The following is a 24,606-nucleotide window of genomic DNA, read 5'->3' on the forward strand; positions in this document are numbered from 1 at the left end:
AATGTGGAAGACAGGACCAAAACCCACTTTAAAACCTAACCCTGTGACATCCAAGTTTTATTAAATACTGTTCTTAAATTCCACAGAATAGTGTGTGTGTGTGTGTGTGTGTGTGTGTGTGTGTGTGTACCGAGTCCTGAATTCAAAGGCTAAATTACTTAGTTAAATCAGTGGTGATTTATGCACTGTGCAGTGAGGCAGACCCACTAAACTGGTTATCAGTGGCCATTTATAGAATATTCTGGCAGCTAAAGGAGGTATGAAAGTAATAACAGATATAACTATGAGCTCATTTATTTCCAATTAAGTCTGCTGCTGAGGCACTTCATCTGTTAAAGCTTTGGAGAGAGTTGAAAAATATCAAGAAATGCAAATTTGAGAAATAATGGAAAGTAGAAGCTTTGTAAACTAAATTTTTCTACAATCCCCTTCTATACCATAACAATAATTTAAAATTCAAGTGTTAGATGTTTCCAAAGAATGTTCAAATTTAAAAGGGAGAGGGAGATGGAAAAAGGGAAAGAAAATGAATAGCAAATACGTTTACTTACTATATCCTTTGATCCGATTTTAAGACAACCATTTTTGCTGCTTTTAAAGCAAAGTCATTTTCTTGGTGAATATAATAAATCCAATTTTAAGTGATATTTTATTCAAAAATTTCTTCCCCTAGGGGCCGGCCTGGTGGCACAGCAGTTAAGTGCGCGCGCTCTGCTTCCAAGGCCCGGGGTTCGCCCCGGGGTTCGCAGGTTCGGACCTGGGGCTTGCACCGACGCACCGCTTGTCAAGTCATGCTGTGGCGGCGTCCCATATAAAGTAGAGGACGATGGACACAGATGTTAGCCCAGGGCCAATCTTCCTCAGCAAAAAGAGGAGGATTGGCATCAGATATTAGCTCAGGGCTGATCTTCCTCACAAAGAAAAAAAAAATTTCTTCCCCTAAAAGTTCTCAATTATATAAGACTCCAGTTATATCCATGAATTCAAGAGTAGAACTCTTCCACAACCATTTTAACTGTAACTTTCAGTCAAATGCGTCCATGGCTGTCTTTATACACGGGTCATATAGATTAACTGCAAGAAATATTGTAAATTTAAATTTGGTTCTTAGAGTAAAAAGTCACAAGTTATCCCTTCATCCATTGTAAACTTATTCAGCAGACAGGAAACTCTCATGTCTGTGACTTCTTTATAACGTCTGGAGATTCTTTATACCTATGATATAGCTGACTGCTTTGATGAAAATGTATTGCTGGAGTGATTTGTGACTTCTGGCAGAAACACCTGTCAAAGGCCTTTTTTGTCTAGTTGAAACATAGCTTAAATGAATTCATTGTTTGATCAACCATCCCGTATTTAAAGATGTTCATTTGTCGATATTCGGTATTGAAAAGTTACGTGAAGATGATTCCTTGACTGTAATCAGCTCTCGATAAATGCGTCTTGGATTGAATTCAATTGAAGATCATTTAAAAATTTTCAACTGTGTGAGGAAACTGCCCAAGTCTATTGAATCCCTAACTGTTCTAACTCAGCTCCTGTATTTTGCAATGATCTTCCTGTACCTTTCCAGTAAATGCAATAGTCAGGCGTCATAACCTGAATTTCTGAGCAGGGCCACTTTGATAGAAAGGGGACAACACGGGACACGACAGCCTTTTCTCAAGTTAGCGAGAATCATCTCTGATGGAAACCCAAGTTAAAGCAAGCTCCTGCTCAGTCTGAGGCTCTAAACCACCCGCTCTCTACCACCGCTGCAGTGGCCTTTGGGGGCCATTCTCCCGTTTCCTGTGCCTGCAGTTCCCTCTCACATCGATGCGATCAGCAAATGTGCACAGAGGAGAGAGTGAACCTCGGCAATGTGGGGAATGTTATTATTTACAGGGACCCTTTTTAAAGAATGCACATATCTCTTATTCAGTTTTGGAAATAGGACACAGTCGCAGGGATGAAGTTAGCCTCATTTGTCGTCAATATTTATGCAGTGCCTTTCATAACGTCGGGTGAGATAGCTCATATATTCCCAGGGTAAAAATGAGTAATGTCTTTGGCAGCAGGTATAAACTTACAGTACGGTTTTTCAACCTGAGGAAGTGTTCTCTTGGTCTTCGTTTTATGTCTAAAACTGCAGACTATGGAACAGACCTTGTAAAAGACTTTTTCACTGAGCCTCTGGTCCTTCTGCAGGGCTGGGAGATTTATGTCAGCTGTAGAAAGAATGTGAATAAAAGCTTGCTCTTGAGAGTTTGTAAAATGAATTGATGTATTGCTTAATCTACTCTTGCTTGGATTAAATTTAAAAATTGCATCAGGGTGTTCATTTTAAAGTATGATTTTATGTAAATAGAAATTATAGATAACCAGCACAGAATTAAATAAACAAATATGTGGCTAAAGCTGACTTACAATAAAATCCAGAGTCGTAATTGCAAAATAACACTTATCAGCCCACGTTGGTGTTAAATATTATTTCAGATATGTGTTTGCTCTAGAAAAAGAATGATTGTTTTGCAACTGCACATGATTTTAAAGTGCCTCAATACAAAATAATTTTTTACTGTTGATGGCAACTTTGGTACCATTGATGGCAACTTTGTCTCTTTTGAAAAATTTCATTCATTCATTTCATTTATTCATTCCCAACTTTGTTTCATAAAAAATTTGTCAGATAATTTTGTACATTTGTTAATTCTTAATACTGAGCCTAGATTATTATCCTAAATAGGAAGAAAATTATTCATTAAGGATGGTCATGTTTGTTTGATCAAAAGCGATCATTTAAACACATGACCCTAAGCTTCAGAACGGCAGGCAATGTGTCTGTATCCCCAGAGCCTTGGGGAGAGCCTGGCACACGGCAGACACTCAAAAAATGTTTATCAACGAGTGGTTGTCCATCATTATCATTTTTGTTAAAGGTACCTTATTAATTGTAGCATACTAAAAGCTTTCATTTTTGGAAAATATGATTTAAGAGTAGGTTCTTCAACAAAAGATAAATATGATGAATTTACATATAACATCTTTGTTAATTCAAACATATCTCTTCTGAACTAATGCAGTGAACTGATAAATATATGCAAACATAATTAACTGATATGTATGCATTATATATATATATATATATATATAAAATGTGTTAGAGTGGCAATATAAGGTAAAACTTAACCCTAATAAATAAATTTGCTAATTATTATTTCCTTTAATATTAGAAAACTGATGGGCAAGTATTAATTATATATCCAGAAAAGTGGAGGTTAGCTAATATTCAGGGATTTCAGTGTGAAATCAGGAGAAGTACATGAATTCCTTCAGAATGCTTGAAAGATGGAGAAAGGAATGCCTCAGTGGTGTTTTAGATCTTAGGACGTGTATCTCCCCACTCCTGGGCTCCAAGCCTTCCAAGTGCCTTGTTCAAAGCCCGCTTCACTCTGGCGCCTTCTAGTGGATGCCTAGCGAGGATGAGAACCGGGTCTATCTATAAAGAGCAAGTGTTATTTCTCCAAACTGGATCCTAGGAGCCAATGGCCCGTGGACATCATAGAAACTCTTGTAAATTAGTCTATGCAGGCTCTTCCTCTTCTGTTATATCTCGCTGATCACAAGTTTATAAAATAAACAAGTTTTTAGAGTAAAAAATGAACGTGGAAAAAGAGGACTAGTGTAGGCAATGTTTCAAATACTTCAAGCATCCACAGAGAACAGCACCATCTTAGTTTTTGAGTTACTCATTATTTCTTTAATAGATGAGCTAGCTAAGCCAGAAAGATGTTCAAAGACAGAGCAGCTGTAATCCCTTCCTTACTACCCTCCATAAAATAAAGAATTGTTAAGATGGAGCTTTGGGTAATGGACTCATGAATTAAGGGAAAACTTCGCGCAATCTTCCTGAATTTTTCTGCTTCTGTGCAGGCACCTAGAGAGTTACTGAATTTAATTTTATGAATCCTGATTCCTAGACTTTGACAACAGGGCTCACCTGAGTTTTCCATTGCTATGGTAATGGTAAATATCTTTAAGGACAGGAAAATATATTGGGAGAAAGAAATCAGATAAAGTCAGCAAAGAATCAGGAGAACAAAAATGAAGAAGAAAATTTTACTTCCCTAAATATGTTTAAAATGCTTGAAAGAAGAGATTATGTTTATTTTTGACTTAAAAAGGAAACAAACTTCTAGTGCCTGACACAATACCTAGTACTCAGCAGACAGAGGTGGAGAGAAATGGCTTGGAATAGACTCCACTCATCAAATTGCTGAAAAGAATAATTAATAACAAAAATAACCCTTTTACAAAGTGGTCTGTGAATGCAAAGGAATAACAGTGAAGACAATGGCTGTAAGTGTCTCCCCAAAATTAATTACTTTAATGCTTAAGAGTATTATAAAATATGTACCCAGTGGAGAAGACAGATGATATTTATCTACATTTTAACTTTGGATATAGAAACAAAATAATTTTCCACCAGTACATTTTGAACCTTATTACATGTTTGCCATTTTAAACATTTCTATTAACAATTTCCATTATTCTTTGAGATCTATCTCAAAGGCTGTGACAAATCCTAAATATAAAATATCCCTAAATGTACCAACTAGGAAAAACTGATTGTCTGCTAGAAGTGGACAGAATTTTGCTCCCTTCAGGAGAAAATCTAACTTGCATTTGTCTTATGTGATTTATGCATTGTAAGTTTAAAATGAAATGCAACCTTTTTCTTCCCATATATTAAAATCTGGTTTCAAATTTGAGAGAAACAACAATCTTTTATCACCTAAGAAACCTACATAGCTATAAGATAAAGCAAAACAAAAATACTGTATTGCCCCCAAGTGGTCTTTTTCGGTATTGCACTTATAGCCTGAGCTGGCCAACAGTGAAAGGAAAAAAGAAGGCAAAGATGCTTAGACAGCAAAGCTTTGACCTTTTTCTTTCATTGGATTATATATATTTATTTTTAGGATGTTATTTGATAATCCAAGCTTGTGGTAGGAAGGCTATATTGCTAAGTAGAGATTCTGAATGGTGGTAAATCTTCAGTACAATTTAAATTGCCAAGGCCACAAAATTATTTGGAATGCTTTCAGCATTTGTCAGTCATTGGACATTGTTTTTCCATTTAAGATTATTTTATGGTACATAAGGTTTTTTTAAATTGCTGTAAAGTTAGCACCAGCATTTTAGACTTAGCGTCTGAGAATGCATTACTTTTATCCATTATCTTTTGTGTGTACTTCTATTTGATTCCAACCTGAACTTCAATTCAGCTTAACTTGAATTCTTTTGAATTTTGTAAATGACCTAATATTGTGATATGTAACTGAAAATTTGTCTTTCATTTCTCTGAGTGCTACTAAGGCAGACAAAGGTGGATTTTCAGGATTCTGCATATATACATCATGCTGCATTCTATATCTACTGCAATATACAGATATATTTCATTGCTTTTGTTAGTTCTGTCTCTGTGGAGCATCCGCCTGTAAGGCAGTCATTCTCCGACTTCCTCATTTAGTGATATGGAGCATTCCCATACCCACCATTCTGTCCCCTTTGTCTCGTAACAGCTTGTCCTCTCGCCCCCACTGCCGTGCTTATGAAACCAGTGTTTAGAAGCTCTATGAAGCAGGTCTTTACAATTTGGAGAAAAGGACTACAAACAGGAGAGGAAATCCTAGGTGTCCCTGTGTTTGTATATATCCATATGCTGGGTGGCTTCCCCTCTAAACTAGCTTCGCTATGCCTGGTGTCTAGTCTTCCAGAATCCAATTAGTTTCAGGTACCACAGCCTCCTCTACCTGTTTACAAAGGTATTCTAACAAAATGGTTTCTATCAGGAGTTTTTTTCCAGATGTATTTGAAAGATATGAGAATTTTCCCGTGTGCTTGGTTACCCAAATCATCTACATAAAGAATATGTATTCAAGTCACAAAGAGTGAAATTATTACTCTAAACTCAGAAGTCACAGAAGAAAAACATTATACTAAGGAAATATATTACATTTTCATGCTTTCAAGGAGTTAAAGTGAAAAGAAATGTGATTTAAAAATATGAATAGGACAATGATGACATCCTTTCAGTCTCAGTGATAAGCAAATATGTGATTACACTTTTACTCTGAAGGAGAGAGGAATAAATCACTAGTGATGGATCTACAAGATTGAAAAGTCCCAAGGCATGACCCCTAGGGTCTAGGGATGGATGTGCTGTGGTACCAACTGTATGACCTCAGGCAAGCCTTTCAACCTCTCTGAACCACTTTCTCTATCTGTAAAATAGGAATAGTTTCCTATGGGTTAAATGAGGTTTTTCATTTGTCCCACAAATATTTACCGAGTATTTCCCATATGCTAAACACTGTGTTAGGTTCTAGTGATATAGTGATAAACAATACAGAGTCCCTGCCTTTATGGAGTTTATTCTTGTATTGAATGGTAGATGAAATACAGATAAAGAACTAATTGTACATATATAAGCAAATACCGATAATTACAGATTTTTAATATAGCTAAGAATGAAATGAATAAGGATGATGTGTGGAAAGTGACTGCCTTGCCCAGTTTATGAGAGGCAGAAAGGTCTTCCTGACTAGTGACGTCTGAGCTGTAATTCGTGGAGGAGACTAAGTGTCATTTGAAGAGCTAGTGATGAAACATACCCAGCAAATGGACAATTCCAATGACTTGCAATAGGAAAGTCCTTGCATATTCACAGAACATCACAAGCACTGAAAGTGCATCATGTTGAACAAAAGCAGAGTGAGATTGGTAGAGAGGAGGAAGGAGAGAAAGGCAAGGGCCGGTTCACACAGGACTTATAGGCGAAGTAAGGAATTTGGATTTTTTTTCTATGGGCAAAAGGACGCCACTGAAAGCCAGTGAAGAGAGGAATGTCATAATTTGATTTACCTTTTCAAGCCCACTCTGCTGCTGTGTGGAGAACAGACAGAAGAGGATTGTGAGTGGAGACAGAGAAATCAGTTGCAAGGCTATTCAGGTGTCCAGGTGAGGAGGAGGGTGGTTTGGACTAGTTGGTGACATGATGGTCTAAAGAAGGAGAGAAGTGGATACCTTTTGGAGATAGAAACAAGAAGTGGTGATGAGTTGAGAAAGGATAGACAGAGATGGCTCAAAGATGACTCTTCAGCCATTGTTTGAATGGTGGTGCGGTTTCCTGAGATAGATCAGATGGAAGGGAGTGGAAGAGAGAATTGTGAAATGAACAAGTGGAGAGGGAGACGGGTTCCTGATCTCACAGCAGCTTACCCATTTATGTGCTTCCTACCCATTTGTCAGGTTCTTAGGCCTCCTTTGCTCCATACCCTGAGGGCCCTACAGAGAAGAGGTCTTGCCTTGAGAATTTGATGTTCCTTTAGTCATTCAGTTTCTCTCCCTGCCTGTCTCCTCCCCATTCCCCTCTCTCCTGCCATTTGCAACAGAGGTATCCCATCACTTCTGAAACAAGAGAAGAATAACTAGTTGCTCACACTTTCTAGTGTGACAAGGCAGGTCCCATGTGTCCAGGTCCCTGTTACTGTAAAAACAGCCCAAGCAGAAGTGCCTATTTCTCAGCCACCATGGCTTTTAGGGTTATTTTCAAATAGATGGGGTCAAATCACAAGTCAGTTCCCTTGGAGGATAGTAGGGTGGTCAACTATGTCTTCAAATAAGAAGATGAGAAGATAATGTTTAGGAATCTGCCCACCCTAGAAAGGGTTAAATTTATTCAATATTTGGGATGGAAGCCAGAGTGAAATTGGAGGGGTTTGAAATGAAGAAGCCACACCAGAAGCAGCAGGCGTTAGACTGCGCTCTAAGCACTGAAGATAAGAAGTGTGAAGTTCTTAGATCAGCTTCTCCTGTAGGTGGGAGGTTTAAGAGAGAAAGAGGTGCAGGCTCCATTTCAAAAAGAGAAGGGAAAAAGACAAAATTTAAACAAAAAAGAAAGCAAATTAAATTAGTTAGCTTTTGCAATATAATAAACCACCTTTGAACAGCAAGTATTTATTATTTCTCATGATTCTGTGGTTTGCTGGACGGGCTCTACTGATTTATGCGGGTAGCTGGTGGTTCCATTGGGGCTGGATGGTCCAGCCTGGCCTCACTCACGCCTGGCTGTTGGCTGGGTGTTAGAGAGGGTTGTGGAGGTGACTTGACCATGTGTTTCTTGTCATCCAGCAGGCCACCTGGTGTTCTTTCATGTGGTGGCAGTGTCAGGGTTCCCACGCATAGCAAGTGAGCAAGCCCCAAAGACCAAGTTCTTTTCAAGATTTTGTTTCTATAATGGGTTGAATGGTTGCCCCCAAAAAGATATATCCGTATCCTAAACCCTAGAACCTGTGAATGTGACCTTATTTGGAAAAAGGGTCTTGGCAGCTGTAATTAAGTTAAGGATCTCAAAATAAGATCATCCTGGATCATCCAAGTCGTCCCTAAATCCAATGACACATGTCCTTATAAGAGAAAGGCAAACAGATTTGGCACAGACAGAAGAGGAGAAGACACACAGAAGAGAAGTTCCTGTGAAGATGGAGGCAGAGACTAGAGTTATACACCTACAAGCCAAGGAATGCCTACAGCCTCCAGAAGCTGGAAGAGGCAAGGAACAATTGTCCCCTAGAGCCTTAAGAGGGAATGTGGCCCTGCCAACACCTGGATTTTAGACTTCCGGGCTCCAGAATTGCGAGAGAATAAATTTCTGTTGTTTTAAGTCACCTGGTTTGAAGTAATTTGTTAAAACAGTTTGCATCACATTTACTAATGTCCCATTGACCAAAGAACATCATGTGGCAAAGCCAAGATTCAAGGGAGGAAGAAATAGACTTCACCTCTGGATGGGAGGAAGTGCAAAATCACACCTCAAAAGAGTGTCCCTACAGGGGTGGGAAGAATTTGCGGCCAGTTTTTGCAAACTGCCACACCAATGAAAGGAAAGATTTTCACGTTACGGCAGGTTATCAGCAGGTTTCACAGGGTGGAATTTAAATGTGAGAACAAGAAAGTAGTTAAATTAGGGGTCAGGAGAGAACAAGAGAAAGGGAGGGGGAAGGTATCTTGTCTGATGGCTTCTCTACTCTTAGATGAGAGTGAAGCTCCTAATGGTTGAATGCCCTTCATCAAGTAAGGTGGAGAAACAATATAATCTCCCCATAATAAATTGGTGAGAAATTAATGTATTTAATCTATTCCTTCTTGCATGTATAAGATTTTTGTATGTGATCACGGAGTCAAAAACAACTCAAAGGGAAAACAATCTTGACTATGTCGGTAATTGTTCATAGTCAATTCAACTCAGTTGTATTCCAGAATTATTCCAAGGATAGCTATGTGCTGGGCAATGTGGAAAGGGACTCAAAAGAGAAGTGTTGGTTCTTCCCATCAGGGAACTCTCCAGAGAGAGGGGGAGAAAGACATATTTATAAAAAACTCTAATACAGAGCAGAGTGCAATAAATGGCTGAGTTGCTGGGATACTCAAGTGTACGAGAGAATTATTTAGTCTGGGGTAAGTGAAATAAGATTTCCCAAAATAGGTAGTATTTTAGCAGAGCTTAGAAAAATGAGTGGGGCTTCTTTAGAAATGGGGAGGGGATATTTGCATTTACTTTGGAAAGACATCATGAATCATGCAGGTGGAACATAGGATATAGTCTCAGATGTGTGAGCTGCCTTATTTGGCTAGAATGTGTATGTATTTTGGGGTGGGAAGAGTCCTAAGGCAGCCTGAAGTGGGAGGGATGGAGAAGAAGAAAGAGAAAAAGCCATAGGATTTGTGGAGTAAGGAAAACCAGAAAAGATGTGGTAGAGTCAGACCCCGGAGAGCTTGAATTTCATGCACGTAAAATGTAAAATGACCCCACTGTCATTTTATACTTCTGAATGTATTCTCATATGTGGTCTCATTTAATACTTTTAAGAACACTGGGAGATAGAGTGATATGTTTATACCCATTCTATGGATGAGGAAATGGAGATTCATGATTTAGTAGAAATGAACTAGTAAATACGATTAGGATTAGGATTAGGATTTAGATCTTCTGTGAATAAAATCCCTCTTAATTACCACTTAACTACTTGCAGTATTAAGCAATGCTCTGTGGCCCTCCATAAAGCATGCTGACTGCTGAATGCAAGAACTCAGTGCCTGAGGCAAGCATTTGCATGCATACCTCGTCAAGCACTGATGAACTATAAGTGCAAAAAGAGTCAGACTTGCTTCCATAAAAGCAAAGTTGAATATTTATAAAGAATAAATCTAGGAAAATTGCTTTAAAACATTGCAGGTAAATTACACGTGGGGTAACAACTTTCAGAGTTTGGGGGTGGGGGGATTGTAAAACCTACAAAGATTCTGCTCTCAGATTTCTTTGAAAGTGTCTTTATGTTCTTGCTCTAATTGCAATTATAACCAATGCATTATGGGTAAGGTTTCTATAAGTTAGATGACTGGCAATTCCAATTAATTTACCCATATGCAAATAAAAGACCTTGGCTGTGTGTTGCAAGATTGACAAAGGAATTTATGGGGTTTTTTTAATTGAGGTAACATTGGTTTGTAACATTATATAAATTTCAGGTATACGTCATTATATTTCAACTTCTGTATAGACTACATGGTGTTCACCATGAAAAGTCTAGTTGCCGTCTGTCATTGTACACATATGTCCCTTTACCCCTACCACCCACTGCCTACCCCCTTCCCCTCTGGTAACCACCAATATATTCTCTGTATCTATGTGTATGTTTGTTGTTGTTGTTGCTTCATCTTCCACATATGAGTGGTATCATATGATATTTGTCTTTCTCTGTCTGACTTATTTCACTTAGCATAATACCCTCAAGGTCCACCGTGTTGTCACAAATGGCCTGATTTCATCTTTTTTTATGCCTGAATGGTATTCCATTGTATATATATACCACATCTTTATCCGTTCATCCATTGATGGGGGTTTAGGTTTACATGTCTTGGCTATTGTGAATAATACTACAATGACCATAGAGGTGCATATATCTTTTCAGATTAGTATTTTTGTGTTCTTTGGATAAATACCCAGAAGTGGAGTAGCTGGATCCTATGGTAGTCCTATTTTTCATTTTTTGAGAAATCTGCATACTGTTTTCCATAGTGGCTGCACCAGTTTACATTTCCACCAGCAGTGTATGAGGGTTTCCTTCTCTCCACATCCTCTCCAACGCTTGTTATTTCTTGTCTTTTTAATAACAGCCATTCTGATGGGTGTGAGTGATATCTCATTGTAGTTTTGATTTGCATGTTGAACATCTTTTCATGTGCCTGTTGGCCATCTGTGTAACTTCTTTGGAAAAATAGCTGTTCGGAGCCTTTGCCTATTTTTGGATTGAGTTGTTTTTTTGTTGTTGTTGAGTTGTATGAGTTCTTTATATATTTTGGATATTAACCCCTTACTGGATACACGATTTCAAATATCTTCTCCCAATTGGTAGGTTGTTTTTTTTGTTTTGTTGATGGTTTCTTTTGCTGTGCGGAAGCTTTTTGGTTTGATGTAGTCCTATTTGTTTATTTTTTCTTTTGTTTCCCTTGCCTCAGGAGACATATTCAAAAAGATACTGCTAAGACTGATGTCAAAGATCATACTGCCTATATTTTCCTCTAGGAGTTTTATGGTTTCAGGTCTTACATCCAAGTCTTTAATCCATTTTGAGTTAATTTTTGTGTATGGTGTAAGATAATGGTCTACTTTCATTCTTTTGCATGTGGCTGTCCAGTTTTCCCAACACCATTCATTAAAGAGACTTTCCTTTCTCCATTGTATATTCTAGGCTCCTTTGTCAAAAATTAGCTGTCCATAAGTGTGTGGTTTTATTTCTGGGCTCTCAATTCTGTTTCATTGATCTGTGTGTCTGTTTTTCTGCCAGTACCATGCTGTTTGGTTACTATAGCTTTGTAGCATACTTTGAAATCAGGGAGTGTGATGCCTCCAGCTTTATTCTTTTTTCTCAGGATTCCTTTGGCTATTTGGGATCTTTTTTTGTTCTGCATAAATTTTAGGATTCTTTATTCTATTTCCATGAAAAATGTCATTGGAACTTTGATAGGAATTGCATTGAATTTGTAGATTGCTTTAGGTAGTGTGGACATTTTAACTATGTTAATTCTTCCAGTCCATATGCATGGAATATCTTTCCATTTCTTTGTGTCTTCCTTCGATTTCTTTCAACAATGTTTTATGGTTTTTAGTGTACAGGTCTTCCACCTCCTTGGGTAAATTTATTCCTAGGTATTTTATTCTTTTTTTTTTTTTTTTTTTTTGTGAGGACTAGCCCTGAGCTAACATCTGATGCCAATCCTCCTCTTTTTTTCTTGAGGAAGAGTGGTCCTGAGCTAACATCCGTGCCCATCTTCCTCTACTTTATATGGGACACCACCACGATATGGCTTACCAAGCAGTGAGTCGGTGCGCGCCCGGGATCCAAACCTGTGAACCCCGGGCCACCGCAGCAGAGTGCGGGCACTTAACCGCTTGTGCCACCGGGCTGGCCCCGGTATTTTATTCTTTTTGCTGTGACTGTAAATGGGATTGTATTCTTGATTTCTCTTTCTGCTATTTTGTTGTTAGTGTATAGAAACACAACTGATTTTTGTATGTTGATTTTGTACCCTGCAACTTTATTGTATTTGTTTATTATTTCTGATAGTTTTTTGGTAGATTCTTTAGGGTTTTCTATATATAAAATCATGTCATCTGCAAATAGTCACAGTTTTACTTCTTCCTTTCCAATTTGGATACCTTTTATTTCTTTTTCTTGCCTACTTGCTCTGGCTATGACTTCCAATACTATGTAGAATAAGAGTGGTGAAAGTGGGCATCCTGTCTTGTTCTTGTTCTTAGAGGGATGGTTTTCAGTTTTTCACTATTGAGTTTGATGTTAGCTGTGGGTTTGTCATATATGGTCTTCATTGTGCTGAGGTACTTTCCTTCTATATCCATTTTATTCAGAGTTTTTATCATAAATGGATGCTGAATCTTATCAATTTTTATTCATTTTGTTAATATGGTGTATCACATTTTTTAAATTTTAAATTTAAATTAAATTAGAATGTTTAAGAATTGTATGTATCACTTTTTGAATTCTCCTATAAAAATAGCTGTCTCTTTGTAGCAAAAAGGCTTCTACTGTTTACTATATCACCTCCTTCCATAAATATTGGGGACTTCTGTTCTCTATGAGCAGAGGAATGACATGATTTGAATTGAACAAAGATTACTCTGTCAGCAATGAAAGATAAAGTGGTTGGGAGCAGGGAAATCAAGTCAATAGTTGGGACTACAATGAGAAGACATTGATTTGGACTATGTATCATTATATTTAATTAGAATACTAAATCACAAACTTTTAAATAATGCATAATAATTAAAAGCTCATTTAAAATATCCCATATAAAAGAATGAATGTTGTTTGAACACTGGTAAGAAAGAGATATAAGGTAATTGATATGAGAGAAGTGTAAGAAAATAGCAGAGGGTTGTAGTAAATCTGCTATGGATTCAACAGACTTTAACACTACAGCCCTCATAAGTTAGGGCAGATTGCTCTATCATTTTCTTTATCATACAACAGGAACCCATTATTTTTATAATGAATATCTTTCTTTTTCTTTTGTGATTGACCAGGAAACTTAATAAGACCTAAAATAGATACCCTGCATAAAATACCCAGAACATAAATGGAAAATATTTAACCTTTTTGCTTTCTTACTCATTTGAAAGTATTTATAGATATATGAGATAGGTATCTTTCTGCCAAATGCATCCTTATTTGCAAATTTTTGTGCTACCTGTTACAAGTATTACTTGTTGGAATTGTTACCAGATTTCAATGTCATTTTCTACACAAGGCAATTAACCAAAATGGAAAGTTTTCCGAACAAGCTGTCAGACCTTGTTTTATTGGAGGCTAAAGAAGGCCTATGTTTTAACTTTAATGGAAATAGTTGTGAACAATGGCATTCCTATAAAGAAAATGAGTAGACATATCCATACAGAGTCCAATGATAAAATCTTTCCAGTTTTAACTTTCGCTCTTTACTGTTAAATCTCTCTGCTCCTTTATATTTCACTGAGAGGTTCCAGAAGGGGCGATAAAGCTAACCTGCCAGTTCTCTGAGAAAGTTGAATATAATGCAATCAGAGTTCTGCTGTTCAAAGCAAATAATTAAATTTTTATGCTATTATCGTCTTTTGTATTCCTGTACCTTGCCTCTGATCAATTCTCTGACAGATATGTAATTTTCAACTATGAAACTGATTAGATCACATAGACTCTGCTTTCTGAATTTCTTAGTTTGATGTATACTTTAAAGCTGAGAACTGTTAAGAAGTACAAACGAATAAAATTATTCATGTCACTGGAAGCATGAAACTAATTTAAATATTGGAGTTTTGATCTAATTCCAGGGAATGAGTAAAAACTATCTTAATTTAGGTTCAGCCAATTAATTCAGTTTTTTCATGGTTTACCCTAAAGCAAGCCAATTTTCAATGAGCTAAAACAAATGATGAGAATATTTATGTTCTTAAATCACTTGACTTAACATGAAATTGTTCTTGATCCAGTCAATTTGATTTAAGTTACAAAGAAATATTCTTAGTTTCTCCAAAAGGTAATTAGGCTACACAAATGCTCAAGTTGTTAAATTGCTATTTTAGATGTGTGAGTGTAAGGCTACGTGCTTGAGAATTGTGACAGTTTCAAACACATTTTCCGTGAAAGTAAAAGCACAGATGATTCGTTCGTCTGTATTGCAGGGTCCATCCACACTCCTAAATCTAATACAATCAAAGCCACAATGGCAGAAGTAATGCTGGGGCTTTGCAGCCAAGCAGACTGGCTTCAACATCCATATTGGTTACCTCCTGGCTATATAACCTTAGGCAAATTATTTGCATTCTCAACCTCAGTTTTTTCATGAATAAAATGGAGATAATGAGTATCAACCTCATAGCATTGCTACGAATATAAACAGAACAGTGCATGAGAAATGCACAGTCTGGCACATGGTGTCAGCTTGGCTAAGATTAGTGATTATTATTAAATACAACATAGAATTATATTTGAATACCACATGTGCACTAAATAAAAAATTACGTCAGTACTTAGGTTTGTAATTTAGTCATTTTTCTCCCTTTCTCTTTTTTCCTTTTCTTCTTCTATTTTTAAATATGTGACTTTTTTCCTAAATCATACCCCTTTAAAACACAAAGGAGACTTCTCCCTAGGGTCCAGAATGCTCACTAGCACTTCATCTACTGCCCCAGGCCACTGATGTGCAGCAGATGTGTTCCTCTGGGCCAGACACATCCACAGCTGTGATCCTCAATGGCAATGCTGTGTGCCCCTGGGGATCCGTGAAGACTCTCCATGGGGCTCCAAGGCACATGGTTAGTTTCAAGACAATCTTTTTTCCCCATCCCTTTCACAGACACCCTTCTGCTCTTTAAAAGAGGCCTAGATCTCATCTATCCCTAATATGATGATAATGATTGCTCCAGGGTGAAAATATCCTGCAAAAAAAGTGCCCTCCAAAACAAAAACAGACAAGTGTAAATATGGTGTTGGTTAGATAAAGGAAAGGACGTAATAGTGATTACGTAATAAACACTACGTAACACTACGTAACAAATCCTTCACAACTCAGGTTGTTTTCAGTTTTTAACAAAATTAAATATTTCATGATAAATCACTATGTGGTTTTTTTCATATAACTTGGAGGGAGTTCAAAGAATTAAGTCATGTTGCTATAACTCAACTCTTCCATCCACATCTATGTATTTATGTGAACAAATTTTCTCCATGCTTACATTAAAAATAATATTAATACGGATGCTGAACCCTTCTCATTCTAGCAATAAATAATATTCTCTCAATGGATATATGAGCTAATAGAATAAAAAGAAATCATATCCATTTAAGAGGTGCATTTCCAACACAACTTTACATTTTTATTTTAGAAATTATTTAATAAAATTTGTAATATAGTTCTATTGTTCTTTTTTTTTTTTTTTTTTTGTGAGGCAGATCAGCCCTGAGCTAACATCCATGCCAATCCTCCTCTTTTTGCTGAGGAAGACTGGCTCTGAGCTAACATCTATTGCCAATCCTCCTCCTTTTTTTTTTTCCCCAAAGCCGCAGTAGATAGTTGTATGTCATAGTCGCACATCCTTCTAGTTGCTGTATGTGGGACGTGGCCTCAGCATGGCCGGAGAAGCCGTGCGTCCGTGCGCGCCGGGGATCGGAACGCGGGCCGCCAGTAGCGGAGTGCGCACACCCAACCGCTAAGCCACAGGGCCAGCCCCTATAGTTCTATTCTTCTGACCGGTTGTATACATCTGATAACTGTCACCGTAACTGTTTTTAGAAGAAAAATTATTTTTAAACTTACAGCCATGTGGTAACTGAAATTTTAAAAATTTAAATTTATAAACACTTTTCATATTGAGAATTATAGGATGATCAAAAAAAGACTTTCATATAAAATGTATTACATTGGGATAAAATTCTGAGATATTCAGATTCCTTCAGAGACGTTTTTAGAGTTCAGCAAGTGCCTGAGAGAGAGACTGGTTAGGTCAGAGTCAGACAGAGAGTTCCCAATTGAGTCTGTAAAAGGCAGAATAATAATTTCAATCAAGAACAATAGACTTAAATTCCTACTGTATTAAAAATAGGTAGATTTGAATGCATACTTATTTCCCTTTTAGTTTGATCAAAGAACATAGAATCTTGGAGTTCATATATTCAATTGAGTGCCTTAGTTCTACCCAGGGATGAAATTAGGTCTGAGCTCTTAAGTGATATTTCCTTTTGAACAGTGACTATAACTTGAGATGATCATCCCCTAGACTTTGTGTTCCATCATTAATTTGCCCTCTCTTCTGGATCGTTCCTATCAGCATTCAAGCTTGCCATGTGATATTTCTCATCCTAAACAAATGAATAAAAAATTCAAGGATACAAGAGTGTTTATGGATACAACAGTGACTAAGAGGAGATGGAGTAGAGACGGAGATTTCTGCTATTTGCAGGAACTGAGAAATGAAGCAAGGGTGGGGTTAGTTTTTGTTTTGTTTCTTTTGCAAAATTGCTAACCATTAAAGAAGTGCTCTTTTGGACTTGGGTGATTTAGAATTAGCAAGTGTTTAAATATGATTGTTGGAGGGAGTGAGGCTGTAAAAACTGCAAAATTACTTTAAAAATTTTTAAATTGTGGTAATATATATGTAACATAAAATTGACCATCTTAACCTATTTATTTTTTTTTTTTGTGAGAAAGATCAGCCCTGAGCTAAAATCTGATGCTAATCCTCCTCCTTTCCCGAGGAAGACTGGCCCTGGGCTAACATATGCGCCCATCTTCCTCTACTCTATATGGAACGCTGCCGCAGCATGGCTTGACGAGCAGTGCGTCGGCGCCTGGGATCCGAACCCGCGAACCCCGGGCCGCAAAGTGGAGTGTGCGCACTTAACCGCTGTGCCACCGGGCTGGCCCCGCATCTTAACCATTTTTAAGTGTACAATTTTAAGTGTACGGTAGTATTAAATATATTTACATTGTGCAACCAATCTCCAGAACTTTTTGCAAAACTGAAATAATATACCCGTTAAAGAATAACTCTGCACCTCCGCCTCCCCCCAGCCACTGGCAACCACCATTCTATTTTTTGTTTCTATGAATTCTAGATACCTCATGTAAGTGGAATCATACAGTGTCTTTTGTGACTGGATTGTTTCACCTAGCATAGCATCCTCAAGGTTCATCCACGTTGTAGTATGTGTCAGATGTCCTTCCTTTCTAAGGCTGAAGAGTATTCCATTGTATGTAGAGACCACATCTTGTTTATCCATTCATCCATTGACGGATACTTGAATTGCTTCCATCTTTTCGCTATTGTGACTAATGCTGCTATGAACGTGGGTGTGCAAATATCTTTTCAAGACCATGTTTTAAATTCTTTTGGCTATGTACCAGAAGTTGAATTACTGGATCATACAGTAATTCTAGTTTTGATTTTTTGAGGAACCTCTGTACTGTTTTGCGTAGTGGCTGCACCATTTAACATTCCCAGCAACAGTGTCCAAGAGTTCTGATTTCTTCACATTCCCGCTGACACTTAATATCATAGGTTTTTTTTTTAATATAGCCATCCTAATGGGTGTGAGGTGATATCTCACTGTGGTTTTGATTTGCATTTCCTTAATGATTAGTGATATTGAGCATCTTTTCATATGCTTGTTGGTGCAAAACTTTATTTTAATATTATTTAAAATATTATTTTAAAATAATATTTTAAGTACCAATATTATGAGAAGGTGAAAATTTCTCTCTCATAAAATAATATTGAGAGAAATACCATTAAACTTTAGTAAGGTATGATGCTATTAAACACTACTCAAAGTTCAAATTATTGAAATATCAGTATTCTACTATAGTTTCTCAGTTAGTCAAGAATATGACTTTTTTAAAAACTCTAATATTGGTTGATCTTTCATTATTTGTTTTAACTCAGATTAAATTTTCTTATCTCAAAAATTCTCTTGAACAGCTATAAGCTTCTATTTTTAAAGGTTTTATTACAAGTTACCAGAAAAATACATATCCTCCCTCTCTCACAAGATGGAAGCAAGAGATAAACATGTCGTCCTAAGGAGAAAAATTATGTTATCCAGAAGCTCCGGTAAACTATTTCTCTTCTCAAAGTCTCTGTGCTTTCTCTAATGTTATGCTTACGTTTATTTATTCAACAATATTTACTCAATGCCTACTCAGAGTTAGGTACTGGCCACCCAAAGATGAAATGGTGCAGTTTCTACCCTAAAAGATCTCACAGTCTAGTGGTGAGAGCAGACAAGAAAGTCAGCAAGCTTAACACAGAATGACACGTGTTGCCATTGAGAGCAATTTGTCCAAAGATTTATTATTTAAGGATTTATTGGGAGGGTGAAGGGATTTCATTAGTTGAAGCCCAGAATTTACATGGGAGGGGCTTGAGAAGTGGGATGGGGGAATGGGGTGGATACAAGGGCGCCTTAGAAGTATTTTAAGACGTCAAAGACATAACTGACGTTTTCCTACAAATATTTTCAAGTTGATCCTCTGTTCCTCTTGTCCTTCCATTTTTCACTGATAATTCTGATCCATCTATGTATATTTCAATAAGTCGCTTGAATGGATAGATGTAAAAATTATAAATACCTCACTGGCTTATAGCTTGAATTTTACATAAGTACAAACAAATGGTGATGCTTTAACTGCCTGGTTTTCAACCATGATCTTACAAGGTCATTTCTATATAATTTATTTTGCACTAAGTTTGTATTTCATTTTTACACTGAAAGAGGAAAATTCATAGTTCATAAAATAGTTTTATGTCATGTTAAAAGTTTTAAGATGTTCTTTTATTCATTTTGACCTCACTGCCAAGGCACAGATTTCCTTGGGATCTTATATTCTCATATTTATATAACTCAACAACATTGATTAAAAGTCGTGATCTAGAGAGGGAGGTGTCTCCTTGATATTTGAGTTCATGGCTTGAGTGTTTTAGATTATCAACAAAGGTGAAGGTGCTCCTTCAGGTATTTGTGCTTGAGTTAAGAAAGCTACTGGGTAAAATGTATTTTTCAGGTTTTAATGACCTTGAATGGAATTAGTGTCAAATAATTTCAGATTTGACGTTGTCTGATGAAATCATTGGGCACAGGTCTCTCTTTCTACATCTGAGCACACCAGATGTACAGAACTCAAGTAATTTGACCAAGGAAGTACAATTAGTGTTACAAGTTACAATACAACCAGACACTCAAAGAAGTCTTCCTCTTAGCCTACGTGGATTAGTTACAAGACCTAATAGAAGTATTGTGCCCCCTGTGGGCAACTTATTGAAAGTTGATGATTTTTAAAAAATACCTGTTAAGCATATGCATGATTCTACTTTCATTTCCGGCATATGTAGTTTGCTTGCCACTGTACCAAACAAACTAAATAGAAAAGGTCACTCATCTAGAGTTTTCTTTGAATTGAAGGGCTTAAATAAATTGAAATACATGCAATGAGATACAAGGAAATGCAGATAGAAACAAAAATTGGGAAAGGAGCTAATACAAATTTAAATGAAATTGGAACCGCGCTTATTGAGTGTCATTTCTCTCTCCGCTCTTCACACTTCTGTTCTTGAAGGAGCTGTGTTCAGATTCCCCTGTTTTCATGATTGTTGGTTGAGGTTAGTCCCTCTCTTAGCAGGCTGAGTTCTGAGGGACATGGGAGAAAGGCCTGTTAAAAGCCTGGGTCCTCCTGTCCCACTCTTTCACTTCTGTTGCGAGGCACAGCACTGGAGGGATCCGTTTAACCACCTTACCTCTTTATTCTCTCCTTTTAAAACATTTTTATTGAAAGGTTTATCATTTATTTTTAGAATGTCTTTTCTTGGTTTATGTCACAAATGTTTGAATCCCAGGGCAAAGTTTTGATTTTCCACATCATGCATTGCATTATGAGAATCTGGGTTCAACAACCACTTTAATTGAAATCTCCTTTCAAGGGCTGTAGACTTGTCTTGTTTTGATTAACAAAAGGAACTAACATGTCTGAGCATTGACATGTGCCGGATGGTGGCATACCTTATCTACATTCTCTCATTTAATCCTAGCAATACCTCTATAAAGTAGATGCTGTTATTAATCCCACAGGGTCTAACAATTTAATAGTTACAGGCATAAAGCCTAGGACATTTTGCTTCTAGAGTTTACAGGGTTACCACTGTGCTATGTACCTTGTCTGCAAAAGCCCACAGCACAGAGCTTTCCATATGGTAAAATTCTCACTAAAAGATCAATTGCCTGGGACTGAATTGATGTACTGGCAGCCCATATTCACTGCTCATTGTTACAGTCAGAAATTAAGAAATAATCATTTCCATAGTAAGAAGAATAAATACAACCCTATGGCATTAATTTGTTAATTATTTTTCACCATGGAGAATATAGTCTATACTCTGATAACCAATCTTACATATCTTATATGCTATACAAACTTCCAACTTTCTTAAATTATTAATCTTGACTTCTGTGATATTCAGGAAACATTAAAATGGAAAAATGCAATAATATCATCGATAATCCTTTCTACATGATATGGTGAACCGAGTGAAATATGATGAGTTACTTTTATTTGGGCCAACATAATGTTACTCTATTTTGACTCAAGGGTGTTAACATTTTTAGTGTTAGCATTAATTTGTTTTCTTTTGATCATACAATTATTACGTTTGTTTTCCTTAGTCCTTAGAAATGGAAAAACATCTCAATTGCCAAATGCTAATGATGTGTTCATAAGGTCTTAAAGTGTACATCTCATTAGGTTTCTGTTTTCCAGCTGTTAAAAGTCTATGAAGTCAGTATTGTTTCTCTTGGGGGAATTTTGCTTGTGTATTTTAAAGACACATTTACCATTTCCCCCAGGTGATTTGTGCCAATATCTGTCCTTCATTATCATACCAACAAAAGTTTTTCACTTTACAGTCTTATGCAATTCAGATAAATTTAGTCTGTTCTTCCAAAAACATTAATAGAGACCTGCAGCATGTTTCTTCAAAAAATATTTTTTGTTCTTTATCTTTGAAAGAGTACATTTATCCAGAGAAAGTCTATGAATCAATCTGAGATTTGTTTTATACTTTTTAAAATTTTTGACTTGAATTTTGCTGTTAAGCATTGTCAAGAAGTAGTTTTGTTGTTGTGATTGTTTTAAAATTTAAGTGAATAAAAATAGCTATTTGTGACACCAACTACAGAGTTTCTAAGAAGACATAAATCTGAGTATCATTCCCCCTTTTGTAATACTGCCCCATCCTCGCTATCCACATGAAACCTGAAATTAAAATGTTAGGAGGACTCTGAGATTCTCTTAGATTCTTCTCCGGTTGGCTAGATCTCCCACATCAAAATACCATAAAGAAGAAGCAACTTGAATGTAGTTATTTTTGTTCTGATGTATGCAGAAAAGTGATAATAAAAAGCTTAGATTTGAATTTTATTCTTTACAGTGGCTTTCAAATACATTTTCTTCTAATTTGTCTTCACAGCTCTCTTGTTGGTAGATGTTAACCCATTTAAAGAGGATACAAAAATTCGAAGTGAGTTGTGAGTCCAAGTTCACTTAGTTAGCAGAGTCACAAATTAAACTTGAGAGTTCTGATCACTAGCCTTGTTACAGTTCCACTTCACTTTCCATGATTAGATGCCGTGAAAGGAGGAAAAAAATGGAGTAAGCATCTCTAAAGTAATTGAAATTACAAGATATAGTGGCACCCCATATTTAATTAAAAGGTTATAAAATATTTCTAAATGTATATAATATATACATATTATATTTTATTTATAATATATGTTCATTATATAATATACTTTCAGTATATTATATACTCTTTCAATATATTGTATATATGCATATATAATATATACAATACATAGAAGTCTTAGAATGTCAAACTTTCCTATTTAAGGAGTTTTTTCTTAGTGTGACAAGGAGAGATAGCCTAAAAGGAGTCCTTCTAAGTGGTCCCCTTGGAAATGAGAGAGAGACAAATTGAAATTATTGTTTCAACAAATGAATCCTTTACTTTGTTCACAGCTGCAAACATTTTTTGAGACATTCCTGAGAGCCAGTTCACCTCTTCAGGCTTTTGAGAATATGAAGGAAGCAATTAGCAAACTCCTGCTAGCGGCTGAGGTATTCAGTGAAACATCTACTCTGGGACCAAAGGTCTTCAATAGGTAAAAACGACTTTTAATGTTAAAAAAGAAAAGAAGAAAAAATCTACCTTCTAAAAATTGATTGTTAGTGAAAATATATCTTAATTATTACAAGTAAGTGCTACGTGGAAAATTTTATGTCAGTATACAAATATGAAGACAGCCCTGGTCTAGTGGTTAAGATTCGGTGCTCTCATCGCCGCGACCCAGTTCTTTTCCCAGTCAAGGAACCACACCACCCACCTGTCAGTTGTCACACAGTGGCGGCTGTGTGTTGCCATGAAGCTAAAAGCTGTGCCACCAGGATTTCAGATACCAGCAGGGTCACCCGTAGGTTTCATCGGATCTGAGCTTCCAGAATAAGGCAGACTAGGAAGAAGGACCTGGCCGTCCACTCCGGAAAAAATTGACCATGAAAACCCTATGAATAGCAGCAGAGCCTTGTCTGATATAGCACCGGAAGGTGAGAGGATGGCGCAAAAAGACTGGGCAGGGCTCCGCTCTGCTGTATACAGGGTTGCTAGGAGTCAGAATTGACTGGTTACTAGCATTTGGAATCTACTGGACAGCACTAATAACAACAAAATACAAATATGAACTTCTAAACGTACTTTCTAATTCACAGATCCTAAAACTTCAGAGCATGTCACAAACTTGCTGGTATTTAAGTAGTGGTGGCAAGAAATAAAGCACAGTTATTTAATTTTTTAATTGAACTCCCTTTGAAGCTCAGCTATTTCTATCATACAGACTTTGCACTGACTAGATGTATTTTCACTTATAGACCTTTATTAGCAAAATTCAATAACTCTTATCTCCATATCTTGGTTTACTTGAATATAATTTAATGCTCTTTTTCTAGGGAAATGTTAAATCTAGTATGTCAAAAAAAAAGGGAGGTGACTCAAGCTTTATCTTGCTTTATATGTGAATAAGAATGCCTAGTCTGTAGGAGTAGGAGAGTTTCCTTCCCTATATTTCTGTTTTCATGGAGCAACTTCATTGTTTAGTTTAATGTTTTATGAATGCTTTAAATATATTTGTATTTTCCATAAGGAACAGAACAGACTCTAAATCCAAAGATAAATTATACGGAATTTTAGATTATCCAATCCACTGCTCTTTTTAATTAGGATAGACCTTGAAATTTAACTATAGTAATTATTAATAATATAATGCCAAATAAAAGAATAAATGTAGCAAATAGAATACATTTTTATGTTACCTTGTGTTTTTATTTCAGATGCAGATTATGTTTTCAACTTTTAACTTTTGATATTGGTTATGGCAATTTCAGGTACCCTGTAGTGCTCCAAGTGAGTATGTCAAAGGCCTCACATGAGCTTCCACCTTTGATGAAAGATCTGTGTGTGTGTGTGTGTGTGTGTGTGTGTGTGTGTGTGTGTGTGTGTGTTGTTTTCATTCATAGTAACCAATCAGTAAATAGCAACTTGCATCTAAGTCACTACAGGCTTATATTTATGATGGTTCAGAGAATTAACTACCATGTGGAGAATCTATGATTTGAGTTCCAATCCTCATTTTATATATCCCTATAGAACAAGCATAGATGTTTCTATAGTTCAAACACTGTTTATGAAATAAATGTGGCGTAAAACTAAGAATGTGTCAATGCAGAAAAGCAGAAATTTGGGTAACAGAAAACAGCAGACTGCCCAGCTGATCCACATGACTTTATAAAAAAGGCAACTCTTTTGTTCTTTACTTATAGATATTTTAAAATTGGCCTATATTTTAATTTTAAAAGCCATAGGAATTTCTGAAATATATGTTTTTTTCTAGTATGTGTGTACAAATTTAA

General features: G+C 36.5%; 1 protein-coding gene across 1 annotated transcript in view; it reads left to right on the top strand.

Annotated features, from left to right (window-relative positions):
* The window catches only part of CPED1 (cadherin like and PC-esterase domain containing 1), a 266,766-nt gene that overhangs the window by 97,280 nt on the left and 144,880 nt on the right, over positions 1-24,606 (top strand). Inside the window, exons 8-9 of the mRNA XM_058529011.1 lie at positions 22,663-22,805; positions 24,028-24,100. Of these exons, the coding sequence (XP_058384994.1) occupies positions 22,663-22,805; positions 24,028-24,100 (216 nt within the window). The remainder of the gene's footprint in view (positions 1-22,662; positions 22,806-24,027; positions 24,101-24,606) is intronic.

The sequence above is a fragment of the Diceros bicornis genome, chromosome 3 (genome assembly GCF_020826845.1).
Source record: "Diceros bicornis minor isolate mBicDic1 chromosome 3, mDicBic1.mat.cur, whole genome shotgun sequence".
Taxonomy (NCBI): domain Eukaryota; kingdom Metazoa; phylum Chordata; class Mammalia; order Perissodactyla; family Rhinocerotidae; genus Diceros; species Diceros bicornis.